This window comes from Onychomys torridus, chromosome 18 (genome assembly GCF_903995425.1).
Source record: "Onychomys torridus chromosome 18, mOncTor1.1, whole genome shotgun sequence".
Lineage (NCBI taxonomy): Eukaryota > Metazoa > Chordata > Mammalia > Rodentia > Cricetidae > Onychomys > Onychomys torridus.
The window spans coordinates 59,250,327-59,268,184 of NC_050460.1; the positions used below are offsets into that span (position 1 = coordinate 59,250,327).

Consider the following 17,858-nt stretch of genomic DNA (forward strand, 5'->3'; position numbering starts at 1 on the left):
TCTCACTGGCCTATGGTCTTCATAAAACAGCATGGCTGGATACCTGCTCTCCCAAGGGGTTGGGAGGCTTTGGTGCATGGCAGGGTTGTTTGATGACCAGTTCACAGAAACCCTGGTCACAAGTCTAAAGCACACCCTGATAGATGACATTTTGCATGGGCCATCTATCCTTGCTAGGGGTGCTGAGCACATTCCCTGGAGAGCCCCTGTCCCTGCTTCCTGGGACTTGACCCCAAGCTCCTTTTCTTGGCTGGGGGTACCCTATCTGCCCTGGTCCAGCCTGTTGCAGTTAGAGCCACACAGTGGTATCTGGAAACAAAATTGCTGGCAATAATCCGCCACCTCCAGGCCACAGCTCTTGGAGCATGTCTGTTCTCTAGCGCCTCGGAGGCATGGGTGTGGAGGTGGAGGATATGCCCTAAGAAGGGATTCTGGGAGCAGAAAGGGCCTCACAGTCTCGAGTCCGTGAGACACTCTGTTCTGGACCCTGCAGATGACAGTTACCTTCACCAACAGTATGTAACTGACAAAGGACCCAAATTCTGAATTTACAATGAAACTAAAATAAATGAACAAAAGAGGTGGCAGTGAGCACTTATGGAGACACCCTGTGACCAAAAGTCATTCCCAGCCATGACAAGAAGACATAGATGTGCGAAGAAGAGAGAGCTGGCACCTTCAAGATGGCTGGTCACCATGCAGCCAAAGCATACAGACAGACAGAATGACTTCGCTTGAAACAGGCAGGGAGGCAAGTGGTCATTACTGTTCTAAACATCTATAGTGAGTCCATGAAAACACTCAGAAATGAACAAAAGAGCAATGTCCCACACACGACCTCTCCAGAGTGTGGGGACAACAGCTCCTAGGGAGCTGAGCAGGTCAGCAAGGGCTGAGATGCGTCAGCCGGGCTGCTGGGTTCATGTGCGCTGGTACGTTATGTTCTGTATTGTCTGCTGCTGATGATCTGTAATGAAATACTAAGAAAAGGACATTATAAAGACCACTCTCCTGAACCACAGTTAATAAAACAAACTCATAACCATAAAATGAAAGTCACCTTTGGGAAATCTAAAGACACCCCCTCCAGCCGATTCAAAAGTGGAGATACATGGTGGACCCAGCAGTGAGTGTGGACATGCATCATGGACCAAACAGAGAGTGTGGACGAGCTGCTTCTCGGAACACAGTTGATGTGGGAGAGAGAGGTGGGACTCAGAAGAAAATCAAATCCTTAGGTAATGCAAATGAGCAGGATTGAAAGTAGAGTTCACCCCACAAAACCACAAGCGCTTCCAACGTGAATTTTTAAAGGGGAAAATTTAAATTTTATTGTCTTCTCAGGCATGAGGACCCTGGAGCCCATATTTATAAAATAGTGGGGCATGGCTGCAGGCACCGTAACCTCAGGGCTGGGGAGGCAGAGGCAGGAGGGTCCCTGAAGCTCCCTGGCCAACTAGTCTGTCTGAATTGGTGGGCTCCGGATTCAGAGAAAGATCCTATCTCAAAACACAACAACAACAACAACAAAAAGGAAAACGAGGTGGAGAGTGACAAAGGAAAGCATCTTCTGTCAACATCCAGCCTGTACACACACACACAAAATAAACAAACAAATGACAGGTAAGACAGAAATTGTAGATCTAAGTAAAACTGATGAGATAATACAAATTGAAACGCTGGCAAATCCAGAAGAGAAAAATGATGATAAAGATCAATTGTGACAAAATTAATAAGAAAAGTATTTAATGTAACAATTTGAATGATGTTACAATACCAACTTCTGGGGTAAGATGGTGAGTTAAGCACTGCCTCCACGTGACTGCTCTGGACTCTTCCAGATGACTCTGGCTGTTCTCTCTCTCTCTCTCTCTCTCTCTCTCTTCTTTTTTTTTTTTTTTTTTTTTGTTTTTCGAGACAAGGTTTCTCTGTGTAGCTTTGTGCCTTTCCTGGATCTCGCTCGGTAGATCAGGCTGGCCTCGAACTCACCAAGATCCGCCTGCCTCTGCCTCCCGAGTGCTGGGATTAAAGGCATGCGCCACCACCGCCCAGGTCTGTTCTCTCTCTCTTATTCACAATAACGACACTCCCCTCCCCATAATAGAGCAGCCATTTTGAGTGGATTATTTACTGAGCACCCTGGCATACATATACATTGCCTGATTTCATAGGCACAGCAATAAGACATGATAAAGAAATGGGATACAAGTAGGAGAGAGACAAAATTAGAATGTCCTTATTTTTAGATCTGGATGACCTAACTAACATAATTATAGAGATGACAAGCACAGGTGACAATAACTATGTAAGTCTTGTCTACCTAAACAACCTAAGGACTAAGCTTCCTATAAATAAGGCAAACAGTCTGTAAGCAAATGCACAGTAAAAGGACAATGACTTTAAATTGTGACAATACACAAAATATCTTTAACAGAGATAGGAATGTATAGTGCAATATGCAATATGATAATAATCCTAAATATATATCAGTATACAGAATATCTTAAACAGAAGTAGAACATACATACAGTATGACAGATATAAATTCACATTTGTATCAATATACAAATATTTCACATAAGAGTAAAAATATATGTACAATATAACAAACATAGTTCTGTATTTGTATCAATATACAAATTATCTTAAATAGGAATGGAAAAAGTTTATATTTGTATCAACATATAAGGATTCATAACAGTGCAAAGGCTGGTATATTACTAAATTTGTTTACTAATGTATATGACAGTCTACCATAATATCTTATACCTATCCATTCCATTTCTTCTTTTCCCTTTTTTTTTTTTGAGACATATTTTCTTTCCTTAAGGAGAGTACTGAGTTTAACAGTTTCTTCCACCCCCCAACCCTAGAACCATTATCCATAACCCTGAGAAATATGAAACCTTAGGGAGAAGGGGCGTCGTTTTCTTAGAATTGCTTCCTGCTGTTTAGGAAGCGATGGTATCTCTGTTGGGTATTGTGAGAAAGCTCAGATAGTTAAATCTCAGTTAGACTAACTGTAGATTCTGCAACAACTCTCAGAGTAATGGGTAAGATTGTCTGAAATTTTGGCAAGAAGTGTAATATGATGATGATTACCATGGCATCATTCTGGATTGGGTAGAGTTGTTGTTGTTGGGGGCCCCATCTTCCTTCTGGAGACTTCAGAGATTGCTATTGGAAAAAACTTATTTTTTTATCAGAATGGAAGGTTTGGATTTAAAGATGTCATGACATGTAAGAAAGGATTCCAAGAAATCAAGAGTAAGCATGGAGAGAATTAGAATCTTGAAGATAATGGTCCCTTATAATTGGTTCCCTTCTGTCTCACACCAGAGGGCTCTTCTGATATGGGACTGAAGAATCTCTCAACCTTTTCTTTTATCAATATGCTTGGGTTTAGAGAAGGAGTGAGCCAGTTCCATCTCCAAAGCCAGCTTGGTTTATAATTAAATTGGAACCACAACTATTCTAGATTGATAGAGATATAGATGTTAGACAGTGATATCTTACCCTGTGTAGATTGGTACCAATAGATTCTTTCTTTCTGCTGTAAACATCTGGATATCCAAGGCCTTATGATTTCTGGAAGATGGGTATTTCCATTATCCTGGAAAGACAAAAACAGAACCCTACCCCAACCTTTGATTGTTAAATTTTTCTTACAACCTGAAGAGATGTCACATTGGTGGATGATCTTTTACTTCTCCTCATCAAGGGGTTTCTCCTGTTCGAATCGAATTTTTATTAATTTTGTTGGTATCCATAGCTTTTCTTCTCCTGTGGAAACAAAAGCAAAACCCCTTCCCCAATGTAGGACATATCCAGGTTTCCATTCTGAGGTCAACACATCTTTGAAATAAACCGGCTGGTTTAGCTCAGGAGTTTTGTCTGTCGTCCAATGTCTCTCCGCAGCTGTTGTTCCTTTCTCATCAGCATTGAGAAAATTCAAGGTTAATAAAGCACTATGCAATCGATTTCTAGGAGTCATTGTTACCTGTTGCTGTTTATTTAGCATATCCTTTAAAGTTCGATTGGATCTTTCTATGACTGCTTGGCCTGTGGGATTGTGTGGTATACCTGTAACATGCTTTATATTGTAATAAGCAAAGAACTGTCTCATTTTATTGGAGACATATGCTGGGGCATTGTCTGTCTTAATTTGTACAGGTATTCCCATGATGGCCATAACTTCTAATAGGTGTGTAATCACAGAATCAGCCTTTTCAGAACTCATAGGAGTTGCCCACTGAAATCCTGAATAGGTGTCAATGGTATGGTGTACATACTTTAATCTTCCAATTCTGCAAAATGAAACACATCCATCTGCCAAATTTCATTTCTTTGTATACCCTTTGGATTGCTTCCTGCAGGTAATGGAGTTTGGTTATAGAAGGAACAAGTAGGACATTTTTTCACAATATCCTTAGCTTGTTGCCAAGTAATGGAGAAATCCTTCTTCAAACCTTTGCTATTTACATGGTGTTTCTTATGAAATTCTGAGGCTTCTAGCACATTACCTATTAGTAACTGATCAATCTCATCATTACCTTGTGCTAGAGGTCCTGGCAGACCTGTATGGGATCTGATATGTGTTATATATATAGGATGTTCCCTTTTTCTGATGATTTCCTGCAATTGTATGAATAATGAAGTTAATTCTGTATTATCAGGAATAAATTCAGCAGTTTCAATGTATAAAACAACTCTCTCTGCATATTGAGAGTCAGTGACTATATTGAGGGGTTCTGTGAAGTCCATCAGTACCATAAGAATGGCATATAGTTCTGCCTTTTGTACAGAGCTGTATGGACTTTGTACTACTTTACTTAAGTCTCCTGATTTGTATCCTGCTTTCCCTGATTTATTTGCATCTGTATAGAATGTGAGGACTCCAGAAATTGGCTTGTGTCGTACAATGTGAGGAAGGACCCATTCAGTCTTCTTTATGAATTCTATTCTCTTGCTTTTGGGATAATGGTTGTTAATCTCTCCCAAAAAGTTACTGCAGGCTCTCTGCCAGTATTCATTATCTTTCCATAGTGACGAAATTTCCTCATTAGTTAAAGGTACTACAATTTCTGCTGGGTCCATTCCTGTCAACTAACGAAGTCTTAATTTACCTTTCTGAATCAAATCAGAGATCTTTTCTATATAAGTCTTTAATTTCTTATTTGCTTTACGTGGTAGGAATATCCATTCCAATATAATATCTTCCCTCTGCATCAAAATACCTGTGGGGGAATGTCTGGAGGGGAATATGACAAGAATACATTTAAGTTGTGGATCCACACGATCCACATGTGCTTCTCGAATTGTCTTTTCTACTAGAGCCAATTCCTTCTCAGCTTCGGCTGATAATTCTCTTGGACTATTTAATTCTTTGTCCCCTTCTAGAGTATTAGCCAAATTTTGTAGTCCATCTTTGGGTATTCCCATGATACCCAATAAGTTGGAAATGCTTCCTAACAACTTTTGAAAATCATTAAGAGTCTTTAAATGATCTCTCCTCAGTTGTACCTTTTGGGGTCTAATTTTTGTAACTCTATCTTATATCCTAAGTAATTAATAGAATCTCTTCTTTGTATTTTTTCAGGAGCAATTTGCAGTCCCCAGCGAGGCAAAACTTTTTTACTTCTTCAAACATGCTTTCTAATGTGTCTAACTTTGGATCTGCTAATAGGATATCATCCATTTAGTGATAAATTATGGATTGTGGAAACTTTACACGAATTAACTCCAATGGTTTTTGCACAAAGTATTGGCATAAGGTAGGGCTGTTTAACATTCCCTGTGGGAGGACCTTCCATTGATATCTCTTGACTGGCTGAGAATTGTTATAATTAGGAACTGTGAAGGCAAATTTTTCTCTATCATTTTCTTGTAAGGGTATGGTAAAGAAACAGTCTTTTAAGTCAATAACTATTATAGGCCATTCTTTGGGTAGCAGAGAGGGCAAGGGCATCCCAGTCTGTAGGGAGCCCATTGGCTGAATTACTTTATTAATAGCTCTCAGATCTGTCAGCATTCTCCAATTACCAGACTTTTTTTTAATAACAAATACAGGAGAATTCCAAGGGCTGGTAGATTCTTCAATGTGTTGAGCATTTAACTGCTCTTGAACCAGCTGTTCTAAAGCTTGTAGCTTCTCTTTTGTCAAAGGCCACTGTCCAACCCAGACAGGTTTATTAGTTAGCCATTTTAAAGGTAAGGCAGTTGGTACTTCTGAGAGTTCAACAGCAGTTGTGCTCTGTTTGTGTACAGCCTGAATAGTTGGTGACTGTTTTTTATAGCATTTTATGATATTATTCCTAGAAACATGCATTGGCCTGTATTCCTTTTCTGAGAGTGTAGGAATTTTAATCTGGGTATTCCACTGTTGTAACAGATCTCGGCCCCATAGATTTACTGCTACATTTGCTACATATGGCTTCAGCCTTCCTCTCTGTCCTTCTGGCCCTATGCATTCAACCCATCTCGAACTCTGTTTTATCTGAGATAGGGTGCCAATTCCTAAAAGTTGGACATCTACCTCTTGAAGAGGCCAATTTGGATGCCATGATTTTGGTGTAATTACAGTCACATCCGCACCTGTGTCTACCAGGCCCTCCAGAACCAAGCCATTAATTCGAATTCTAAGCTTTGGCCTTTGTTCATTTATGGAAGTCTGCCAAAATATTTGTTTTATTGTGTTCTTTGTAAACTTCTGGGGTAACTTACAAATGAAGGGGTAGGTTACAGGGTCTGGCAAGGGTATAGCGCAGTCCGGCGGTGTTCTCTGGAGAACTCTGCTCGGTCTACCTCCAGCGTCCAGAGTCTGGGAACCAAGTGAGCTCTTCCTGATCCTTGGTCTTCCACTTCCTCCTCCGCCCTGCCTTGTGGGTGTGACCATTACCGAAGCCTCAGTGGGGGTTGGAACTTCCAAGCCAATGCTGGGATGGCTACCCACTACAAATGGCCTCACGTGGACACATCCAGCAGTGCAAAAAACCAAAAAACCAAAAAACAACCAAGTCATTGGAGAGACAGAGACTGTAGAACTAACATGAGAAAAACAAAATATCAGAGCAGCCCTGTAGCAGGCAAAGAGATTAAAGTCTTAAATAAAAACACATTACAAAGAAAACACTGATTCCAAGAGGCCTCACAATCAGATTCTCGGTCTTTATGGGAGAAATGATACCAATCTCACTGTGCATGAGGACACAGAGGATGGGACCCATGGGTGTGCATGTGTGTGTGCGCGCGCACACACACACACACACACACACACACACACACACCTCACTTTATGAGATGAACTATATTTCTAAATAATTGCAATCAAGTGTAGGAGCTAGTGGGGTGTGGTGGCGCCTGCCTTTAATCTCACCATCAGGACACAGAGGCCAGTGGAGTTCAAGGCCATCCTGGTCTACATAGCTACTTCCAGGCTAGCCAGGGGATGTATAGAGACATCCTGTCTTCAAAAAATAAATAAATAAATAAAACAAAACAAAAAGCAATGGAAGTTGAGATAGATAAGCAAACCATCAACTAAAACATTAAAAACAGGAAGTAGGAGTTGGGGATTTAGCTCAGTGGTAGAGCGCTTACCTAGCAAGTGCAAGGCCCTGGGTTCGATCCTCAGCTCAAAAAAAAAAAAAAAAAAAAAAGAAAGAAAGAAAGAAAAAAAGGAAGCAACAGATTAACCAAAAATACATGTAAGATTTAAAGATGACCTATTTCTGAAAGATATTAAAGAAATCCCGGATGATTGTCTGAAGAGGTATACCACATTCAAGGACCCAAAGACAGGATGTTCAATGTCTGATACTCCCTAAGTGATCTGTGGCTTTAATGAAATCTCAGTCAAAATCTGGGCAGCCTTTCCTGTCAAATTTGATAGGATGGTTCCAAAATTTCTGGGATGCATAGATGACCCAGAATGGCCAACCAAGGCCAAAGAGAATCAGAGAACTTCCGTTATCTGACTCAAGACTACTTGTGGTTACTACTCATAACCACAGAGAAAGAGGACTGACTGGAATCCAGAAGAATCCCACCCGTGTGTGCTCAGCATGGTGCTGGCTGAGGAGGCTCAGTGAACACAGGGAAGCTATCCGCAAGGAGCTGGAACAACTCAGGACATCAAAAGCTGACTCAAAATGTTACAGAATGAAGCATGGGGTGATAGTCATGCTCCTCACTGTGAGGAAACACCTGGGGGAAGCAACCTGAGGGAAGCCAGGCTTATCCTGGCTCATTGCTCAAGGGGGAAGAAGTCATGGCCGGTGGGAGTGCAGCTCTGCTCCTAATGTAGGCCAACCAGGAAGCAGAGAGCTTGGGCTGGGAGCATGAGGGACTAGAATCTTTAAAGAGCTGTACTTCTGGCCCTCCCCTGCCAAACCTCAACCCCAAACATTCCAGGACCTCCCCAAACAGTACTACCAGCTAGGGAAGAGTGTTCAAACACCCAAGTCCTGGGGGACATTTCACACCCAACCCTCAGCAGGAGCCTAGTAATAAATCTATGTGGTTCCAAGTTAAACAAATGCCTTCAGGGAGGGTCACTGAAGACCCAGGGTAAAGTGGACTTTGCTAAAATTAAGGATTAGGTTCAACACTGAAGAAAATGAAAAGCTGAGATACTCATGGGGAGAAGGTTTGCAGTATTTATGTTGATAATATGCTTGACATCCAGAAGTCATAAAGAGCATGTACTTTAACAATACAAATATAGACAATCTGATCTAAGAAAAATAGGCAGGAGGATTCGAACTGACACATCACCACAGCTGCACAAGATACCCCACACTGTCAGTCACCAGGGTAATGCCAGTGATGTGGTACCTGCAGGGGCCCACTCCAGAAAGCCAACAGAGGCATGTGCTGACATTGTGTAGAGCTGACTCTAATCCCTCATGAGTGTCATGGCTTAGGGGTGCCATATCCCTATAGGCCCCAACATTTGGGAGATAGAAACTCTCTGGAGGAAGTAGCTCCTTAGTGGGCAGCACTTGGGGGATGATAACCTGACCCCCACTACTTGTGACATCTCTGCTTCCACCAAGATGTGAGCAGGCAGCCTCATGTGCCTGCTGCCACAGCTGAGCACAGCTCTCTCCTTCCCTGCAAGGGTGGACTGCATCCTCAAACCCTAAACCAAGATAAACCCTGCCTCCATCAAGCTGATTCTTCTCAGATAATTGGTCATAGCATGGAGGAAAGCAGCTAACACAGTGGGCAGAGACAGACAGCAGTGAAGTGGTGAGGAAGTCCTGGGCAGCTGCCTGACAGGAAAGCAAGCACATTAGGACTGGTGGCCATACTCTTCCTCCGTCTTCACAGAGAGAACCAGAAACATTTACTCAATGGAAACTGAGCACAGACATGCACAAAGTCTGACTTGCTGTCTGGGCATGTGTCCTCAGGAGTCCCCAGAACAGGGATGTGTGGGTTACCTGATGTGGGAGGTAGAAGGGTGCTGGCTGAAGGAGGTGGTGGGAAGAGCAAGACTCAGTAGGAAGTGGCTGGGAAGGAGAAGGGGCTGGGAGAATGGCTGAGACCCTGATAAACAGCATGGCCTGGGGGGCTCTGGGTGCAGATGGATGCAGGATGGAGGGACGAGAAGGGCTCAGAGAGGGAAGTCAGGGCCCAGTCAGCGGTGTGCAAGGTGGGATGGGGACATGGACATTGGCATCCTTGCTGCTTAGGGGATAATGGTCAGCTGATCATGATATCCCTGGCCTCTGCCAAAGCCCCTCAACGTGGCTTTGCTGTAAGTTTCCAGATCTTGACATGTTGTTCATATACCTGTGCACCCAATGTAGGCCATGTCTTCTCCACATCAGAGAAAACTTATAATCTATGGCCCTTTGTGAGTGAGACCCAATGTAGCCTATAGAGAAGACATGTGTCCCTATGTCCCAATGTCCCAGTAGAGGGTACTGGGCAGTACCTGGTCCTGTATCCCCCTTCTTGCCCACAATGATCTTATTTCCAGATGAAAATCTCTTGTGTCCCTCTCTATGTATCCTATGGAGAATTCTGGCAGGCAGAGCTCACAAAGCAGCCCAGGCCAGGGGCCACAGTATGGCTTTGCTTGTGTGATTCTAGAGAAATAAAGAGGAACAGTTGATGGGGATGGTCTATAGTGGACTGCTAGATATCTGTGGGTGACTAGCCACCCATAGGGGTCAGAGAAGACTGAACATTGGGAGAGGGGCCCCATGTCTCACTGTGACCCCTCCCAGGGGAGGTGGCTACTGTCCCTTCTAGAAACATACCTGGCTGAAGAGACAAACATTTACTTGAACCAGAGCATGAGAGGAAATGCAGGTGATTAAAAGTTTATTGAAGCCACAGGCTCTGACAAGCTGATGTCAGGGGCAGGTACCCAGAGCAGAGGGACCGGGAGGGAGGGGGGGGGGGGGGGGGGCAGGGGGAGGGCGGGGACAGTGACCCAGAGGATCAGCAGTCCTCCTGGGAAGTAGGAGAATAGATCAAGTCACAAAGGACAGGTTGGGGATCCATCCTGGAGGACTGTCTATTCCAGATCAGAATCAGACTGAGAGAGCTGAGAGAGGCCACAGGGAGGGACCTGAGCCAGCTGGCACCAGGAACAGGCCCATCAGCAGCTGGACTTCTGGCCAGAGCAGAGACCACAGCAGGCCTGGCGGGAGCAGGCAGGGCGGCAGAGCAGGGACATGCTGGAGCAGGGCTTGCAGCAGCTGGGCTGGCAGGAAGAGGCACAGCAGGAGGAGGTGGGCACACAGCAGGCGGGTCTGCACACAGGGCGGCAGAGCAGGGACACACTGGAGCAGGGCTTGCAGCAGACAGGCTTGCAACAGACTGGCATACAGCAGGAGGATTGACAGCATGAGGGCTGGCAGCTAGACTGCTGGCAGCATGGGGATCCAGAGCAGATGGGTGTGCAGCAGACAGGTTTGCAGCAGACAGGCACACAGCAGGAGGATTGACAGCATGAGGGCTGGCAGCTAGACTGCTGGCAGCATGGGGAGGATCCAGAGCAGATGGGTGTGCAGCAGACGGGCTTGCAGCAAAGGGTCACACAACAGGGGGAGCAGGTACAGCATGCTGGCTGGCAGCATGAGGGTGTGCAGCAGACAGATTGGCAGCAGGGGCTGGACACACAGCTCACTGGGGTACAGATGAGGGTCAGGCAGGAGGCTGGAGTGCAGCAGCTGGGCTGGCAGCAGCTGGGCTGGCAGCAGCTAGGCACACAGCAGCTGGACTGGCAGCAGCTGGGGGCACAGCAGCTGGACTGGCAGCAGCTGGGGGCACAGCAGCTGGGCTCACAGCAGCTCTCTGGGCAGTCGTCCACCTGCCAGGAGGAGTTGGTACAGGCGTCAGAGCAGACAGACATGGTGGAGGCGGCCATGGCGGGGTTGTTGTGGGGAGGGTGAGTGAGTGTTGAGTGAATGTGTGAGTGTGTGTTTCAGGGGTAGGATACATTGGCTTTATATACTCCTCCCTGGCTGCTGCTACTGGCGCAGCCCATGACCACTGCTTCCTGGTTGCTACGGCCCTGTTCCTGTTTTCATTTTCCAAGTTGCTGCTCACGTTGGCTAGTACCTTGCCTCTTGTTTAGTCTCATAACAACAAGTTATGTTTCATGCGGATCACATGGGCTTTCTTCCTGGGTTGTTTGGGGGTAAGGCAGGACCAGTCTGAAGTACTGATGGAGGGGCATGTAGCCATGGATCATTCCTAGCCCTGGGCCTCATGGGTTAGAGCAGGACTCTGCACTTCTGTGTGGTTAGTGATGGTCAGTGGAGTTTCTGGATAGAGAAGCTCTGATGTCCCTTCAGGGACAGGTCAATTTCCTCAAGCTGTGCAGCCAAGTACCCCAACTATATGGCTATCCAAGATATTGCCATCTCACTATGGAGACTGAAGTCCATCTCAGGTGTCAGTGCTGGTTGACCTAAGCCAAGAGGACTGCCCAGGCCACCCAACTCCTAAGGCTGCCAACATTATTGGCTCCCTAGCTTATTCCCAGACATCTGTTTTCTCCCTGTGGGTTGAGTACAAATTATCCCTTTTTATATCTGTAAGTTGGATTGTAGCCCACCTAGTGACTTGGTCATCTACAATGACACTACTTTCCAATACAGTCACATGTGCAGGTCCAAGACCTCATACCCAGCATCTCTTGAGGGGCCTATTTCAGGCTGTCTGGAACCCCTTCTTAGGAGCAGACCAGCATACCCCCAAGCTCATCCAGATGTTTCCACTGGTCCATTGCTTTCCCCCAGGACTGGCTTTACTGGGAACCAGCAGTTGACATCAGTGTCACATGGCTTGGGAATGGCCTTATGGCCTTCAGCCCTTCCTTCCTGTGACCTTGACTCTGGAGAAGATGGCTTGCTTGTCTTGTGAAAAACCAATCATGGGCCCTCTCCAAGTCAAATGGGGCTCATCTGGGGCCACAGCTGGGTGCACAGTATGGTCTGTGGGAGCCATGTAGATAAGTCTCTGCTGGTCAAGCCACTATTTCCCCTCTGTGGCTAGCATTTGCCAAGAGTTTCTTGGAAACTTCCAGCAGCCAATTTTATGTAACCATTGGTCCATCACTTCCACTTCCCTGTCTCATCACCATGGTTCTGTGGGCTCTGCCTTCAGCCTATCTGTCCAATCACTGTACATTCTGCTGATCTATGTCTGAGAGTAGACCCACCTCTCTTCTCTTTCTTCATTGGTTCCTGATTTATTTTACCCCAGTTGGCCACTGGCTTGCTCTGGGGTCTTCTTGCCTTCTCCCCTGCTGACCACCCTCTGTCTGGTCCAGGCTCATCCCATGCTCTGTTTTATTCCCAGCTCAGCTGCTCTCCCACAAGAGGTGTTTAGAAATCAAGGCCCCGGGTTGGAGATTTATCTCAGTGGTAGAGCACTTGCCTAGCACTTGCCTGGGTTCATTCCTCAGCTCCAGGGGAAAAAAAAAAGAAAAAAAGAAACCAAGGCCCTATGCTCTGTGTGCTCTGTTGTGGGTGTGATGTTTCCTGGGCCTCCCAGGAAGTGGCCTGGGAGGTTCTGTGTGACCACAGAGGGCATTGGTACCTAGTGTTTCCTTTGTGAGTTGGCTATCCTGCTGAGGCTGTGTTGACATTTCTGAGGTCATTAACTTAGAAAAAGGAAAGGTCTATTTTGGCTCCTGTTTTTAGAGGATTCAGTGCATGATGGGCCAGCCCTGGCACATTGGGCCTGTGGTGAGACACACATCATGGTGGGAACATGTGCTCATCTCATGGCAACCAGGAAACAAGAAGAAATGGTCTTGAGTCTCAGGACCTCTTCAAGAGCATGCTCCCAGGGAGCTAACTTCCTCCCATTAGCCCCCACCTCCTATAGTACCCTCATCTGGGGACCAGGCCTTCAACCCAGGCCTTAGAGACAAGGAGCAAACCATGGTATCCTCATTACAGTGCTAGGTCATCTATACTGGCCTTGTCTGGCCTAAAAGTTCTTGTCTGTGGCTAAGAGATTTCACTGTGAAAAGAGGTTAGATTCCGTGAACTCCTTTTTTTTTTTTAACTGTTTTTTTTCGAGACAGGGTTTCTCTGTGTAGTTTTGGTGCCCGTCCTGGATCTTGCTCTGTAGACCAGTCTGACCTTGAACTCACAGAGATCTGCCTGGCTCTGCCTCCCCAGTGTTGGGATTAAAGGTGTGCACCACCACCGTCCGGCAGTGTGTGAACTCCTTTTATGCATGTGTAGAGGGGATCTCAGGGTCTCCTTTGTTACTTTTTAAAGATATTTTTAATTTATTAAAATATTTTTAAATTTTTATTTTATACTAACAGATTCAGGGGGTCATGAAGACCATGAAAGAGGTCCTACATCATTCTCATGTTAATTGCTTCTGAGAGTTGGTTAATTTCGGGCTCCTGCATAGGCCTTTGGATGGGTGCACTTTCCCCTCTGCTAGTATGACACGCTAACACTCCCCTGAAGATCTTCATTCTCTGCCAGGAATCCTGGCCCACAGCTTTCTTTTTCTTTTTCTTTTTCTCCCCCTCCACTACCCCCTTTATTGGTTCTTCTGGACACAGCCAACCCATCTGGCTCACCTCCTGGGACCCAGTTGTGTAGTCCCAAAGCCTCTCTTTCAGCACCAAAGCTCTCCGTGACCAGCGAAGGCCAGGCAAGACCATTGATTCTATCTCTAGTGATGTTGAACTAGGAAGCAGAGCCTCTCCCAGAAGCCACCTCTCATCCCTAAAGCTGGAGGGAGATGGAGGAGGCCCTCCCCACCAACAGTGACCTGGGGATTCTGGCCTGATGCTTCCCGTCCTTAGGGACAGAATTCTGTCTCAGCACAGTGTCGGCTGTTGACTGAACTTGGCTACCACGGGGAGCATGTCCTACAGGGGTCACTCTCACTCATGTATGCAAAGCTCAGCAGAAGCTGAGGCAATAGGGAGGCAGAATCAGTGTTGATGCTAGACACCTCCATTTCCTCACCGGAAAAACAGGGATAGCCACGACCCACTGCTCCCAGGGCTAAGGAGGCACATATTGTCAACCTGAGTAACACACAACCGTGCATGTCTCCAAAGAGCAGCAACAGAAGGGGTACACACACCGTGCTAAACTGTGGGCGAGCTCAAGAACGCTGAGGCAAGGGGACATTTTCAAAGGCACAGTGAGGGTTATGTGGGGCATTTTAAAACACACCCTGGCCATGAGCTTGTTAGCAAGCACAATGTCCATTACTGGCTGCAGGGCAGTGGCTCAGGAGATGTCCTCAGAGATGGTTTTTTTTTTTTTTTTTTTTTTTTTTTTTGTATGAGGCAGTGGGCTCCTCTGTGCCAAGCTACAGCCACAGCACTATGTGTTGTGACTGCTTCTTGTGGTTGGTCAGCCACGCAGGAGGTCTGCTCCAGTACACTATTCCAGAGTCACTGTTTATTTGCTGGGTTTGGGATTCACACATTGACACCATGGCTGTAGCATGGCTCTGACAGCTCTCATGATGTAAAATCTGGACATATGCAAACGTTGTAAATGAGCCATCATGGCTGTGGTGTTGCACAACCATTACCTAACCCCTACCCCATCATGTCTTTGCCACAGACCTCCGTCCCCTGGACATCCTGGCAGAGGTGGTCCCTTTGAATGGTGTTACAAGTGGGATCCGGATGGTGCAGGCCGAGGGTGTGCGGGGCCTCCAGGTCTCAGCCACTGAGCCTCATACCCTGAGCTTCCCTGCCTCTAGAATCTTCTCCAGCTGTGACCTCTTCCCTGAAGAATTCTCCATTGTTGTCACCTTGAGAGTTCCCAATCTTCCACCCAAGGTCAGTGGCATTTTTTCTTCTCATAAGCGTGGTTTTTCTTCTTGATTTTCTTTACTGACCTTCCCAGCATCAGTACCCACAGAGTGCCGTGCTGATCCAGGCCACAGAGAGCTGCTTGGCAAAGTTTACAGGAACCTGGGATCTGGAGGGCCTGCCTTGCCCACATCACAGCCCCATCCCTGGTGGTGTGCAGGCTCTGTCTGTGCAACCTTCGGCCTGATGGTTGTTGGTACTGTCACAGGTTTGCACTGCCCAGTGGGGTGGTTGTTGATATATGCATGAGTTTGTTCAGCTGATGGTTGATGAATAGCCAAGGAACTGTATGGCCTGATGGTGAATGGTGTAGTCATAGGTTTGTGTGGCTCAGCAGTTGCTGGAACAATCATAAGCTTGCGCAGCCTGATGGTTGTTGGTATAGTGATGGTTTGCATGGCCCAGTGGTTGTTGGTATAGCCACAAATTTACACTGCCCAGTGGTTGTTATAGGGGCAGGTTTGTGTGGCCTGATGGTTGTTGATATAGGCATAAGTTCTTCATAAGCCTGATTATTGTTGGTAGAGTCAAGAGTTTGCACAACCCAATGGTTGTTGCTATAGCCAAGGAATGGCATATCCCAGTATCTGTTAGTGTAGTCTTGAGTGTGTGCCATTTGAGGTTGTTATGCCACTGGTTCTCACAGCCCAGTGGTTGTTGCTACAGTGACAGATGTGAAGATCAATTGTTGGCAGTCACTGGTTTGGGTGGCCTGATAGTAGTTGGTCTAGCCATGACTCTGCATAGCTCAATGGTTGCTGATGCAGCCATGGGTACTGCCCATGGTTGCTGGTGTGAACCCAGATATGTACAGCTTGATGGCTGTTGATATAGTCATAGGCTTGCACAGCTCCATGGTGACTGGTAAAGTCATGAGCATACACATCTCCATGGTTACTAGCATAGTTCCTGATGTTTACATCTTGATGATTATTGGAATGATCACGACCATATAGCTCAATGGCTGCCAACACAGTTATAGGTGTGCACAACTCAATGGTTGTCTTGTAGTCATGGATTTCTGCAATCAATTTTAGGATAATTTGGTCACTACATAAGAAGTCCTGTGTCCTTTCACAATCCACCTGGCTCTTCCTCATCTCTTACTGCAAATCTTCGTGAGTGCCTGCTGGTTAATCTGCTTTGTGCATTTCACATAAGTAGATCATTGTATCCAGCCTTTCATGACTAATTGCTCAGCATATGTCCACATGGTTTCATTCATGCTGTGGCATGTGCCACAGTTGCATCCCTGGTCATAGCCGAATAACCCCCTGTTTTGTGCACACACTATCCATGTTGTATTGATTCTGCTCAGCGGCTGATGGACACTTAGGCCTCCTCCACTTTGGGCTTGTAAATGAAGCTGCTGTTGGTATTCATGTCCTATGTGGAGTCACTCTCATTGCTCCTGGGGACAAATCTAGAGGTGGAATTCTTGGGACTCTGTGACTTTTAAGGTCCTACTGGGCTATTTCCACAGTCATTGCATTATTGGGTGGGGAGTGTAACAGGAATCTGCTCCCTCTGGGTGGTTGGGAAGCAAAGAGAGGAGGGCCAGGGTCCCCGGGTCCCCTTTAAGGGCACATCTGACTTAATTCCACTTCTAATAGGCACCACCACCACCCAGCAGCACCATGAGCTGGGGCCAAGCCTTTAACACAAAGGCTGTGTGACAAATTGAAGACCCACACCTCCTGCCTGTTTCTATGTGCTGGATTCTGTTGCTGAGGAATTTTCATCCATGTCGTAGAGGTGGTGGTCTGCATCCCTGTCTTTGGGGATGGCCTGGGAGTAACACTTGCCTCAGAGTGGCTTGAGATGTGCCACCCCCTTTCCAGTTTTCAGGAGAGGTCCTGAGGGTCGTCAGTGTGGATTCTTCTTGGTCTGTCTTCACTGAGTCTTTGTTTTTCTTCCTTGTGTGTTAGCTCTGCTCAGGTAACTGACCCGAGGCTTCCTCGGCACACATGTCCATGGCTGTGAGCTTCCCCCATGGCAGGGCTTCTGCTGACGCGCCCTGTGATGGCTGATGCCCAGTGTCAACCTGACAGGATTTGGAATCACCTGGGGGGACACTTCTGGGCATGTTCGTGAGGGTGTTTCCAGAGGAGATTGACTGAGACTCCATGGAGTTGGGGGCACCAAACCATGGGATGGAGTCTTAGAATGAATAACGAAGAGGAAGTGACTTGAATACCTGTACGCCTCGCTCTTTGCTTGCTTATTGAGGATTGATACAGCAGCTGCCCCAGGCTCCAGGCACCATGCCTCCCTTGCCGTGAGGGTTCTGTTTCCCTTTATCTCAGCATAGTTTACAGTGTTGCTTTTAGCCTCTCCTGTGGCCGCTTGGTTATTTAAGGGCTATGCTATTCTTTTTCACTTATGTCTAAGTTTTCTGATTATTTTTTTTCTATCATCAATTCATAATTTTGTTCTCTTTTTGCCTGAGCTCATGCTCTGTGTGGTTTCTCTCCTCAGGTTAGCTTCATGACCCATGTGTGTTCTGTGTAGATAGAGCTCCACA

At 46.1% G+C, this 17,858-nt stretch overlaps 2 protein-coding genes across 6 annotated transcripts in view; one reads left to right on the forward strand and one right to left on the reverse strand.

Annotated features, from left to right (window-relative positions):
* Nucleotides 1-1,145: 1,145 nt before the first annotated feature.
* Tspear (thrombospondin type laminin G domain and EAR repeats) overlaps nucleotides 1,146-17,858 on the forward strand; it is a 101,217-nt gene continuing 84,504 nt past the window's right edge. The window contains exons 1-3 of the mRNA XM_036167173.1: nucleotides 1,146-1,195; nucleotides 7,213-7,227; nucleotides 15,076-15,301. Coding sequence (XP_036023066.1) covers nucleotides 1,146-1,195; nucleotides 7,213-7,227; nucleotides 15,076-15,301 — 291 coding nt within the window. The remainder of the gene's footprint in view (nucleotides 1,196-7,212; nucleotides 7,228-15,075; nucleotides 15,302-17,858) is intronic.
* On the reverse strand, nucleotides 10,616-11,386 carry LOC118569532 (keratin-associated protein 10-11-like). Of its 5 annotated transcripts, XM_036167413.1 has the most exons (3): nucleotides 11,290-11,386; nucleotides 11,230-11,234; nucleotides 10,616-11,194 (listed from the first exon to the last, which is right to left on the reverse strand). In XM_036167413.1, the coding sequence occupies exons 1-3, from the start codon at nucleotides 11,384-11,386 to the stop codon at nucleotides 10,616-10,618; spliced, it is 681 nt and encodes a 226-aa protein (XP_036023306.1). The 5 variants fall into 5 exon arrangements, with proteins under 5 accessions (XP_036023306.1, XP_036023305.1, XP_036023303.1 ...); XM_036167412.1 differs by lacking the exon at nucleotides 11,230-11,234 and having other exon boundaries at nucleotides 10,616-11,189; nucleotides 11,271-11,386; XM_036167410.1 differs by lacking the exon at nucleotides 11,230-11,234 and having other exon boundaries at nucleotides 10,616-11,189; nucleotides 11,241-11,386.

What these genes read in the sequence shown, in the direction of transcription:
- LOC118569532 (XM_036167408.1), bottom strand. Translation starts at nt 11,386, where the DNA reads ATGGCCGCCTCCACCATGTCTGTCTGCTCTGACGCCTGTACCAACTCC.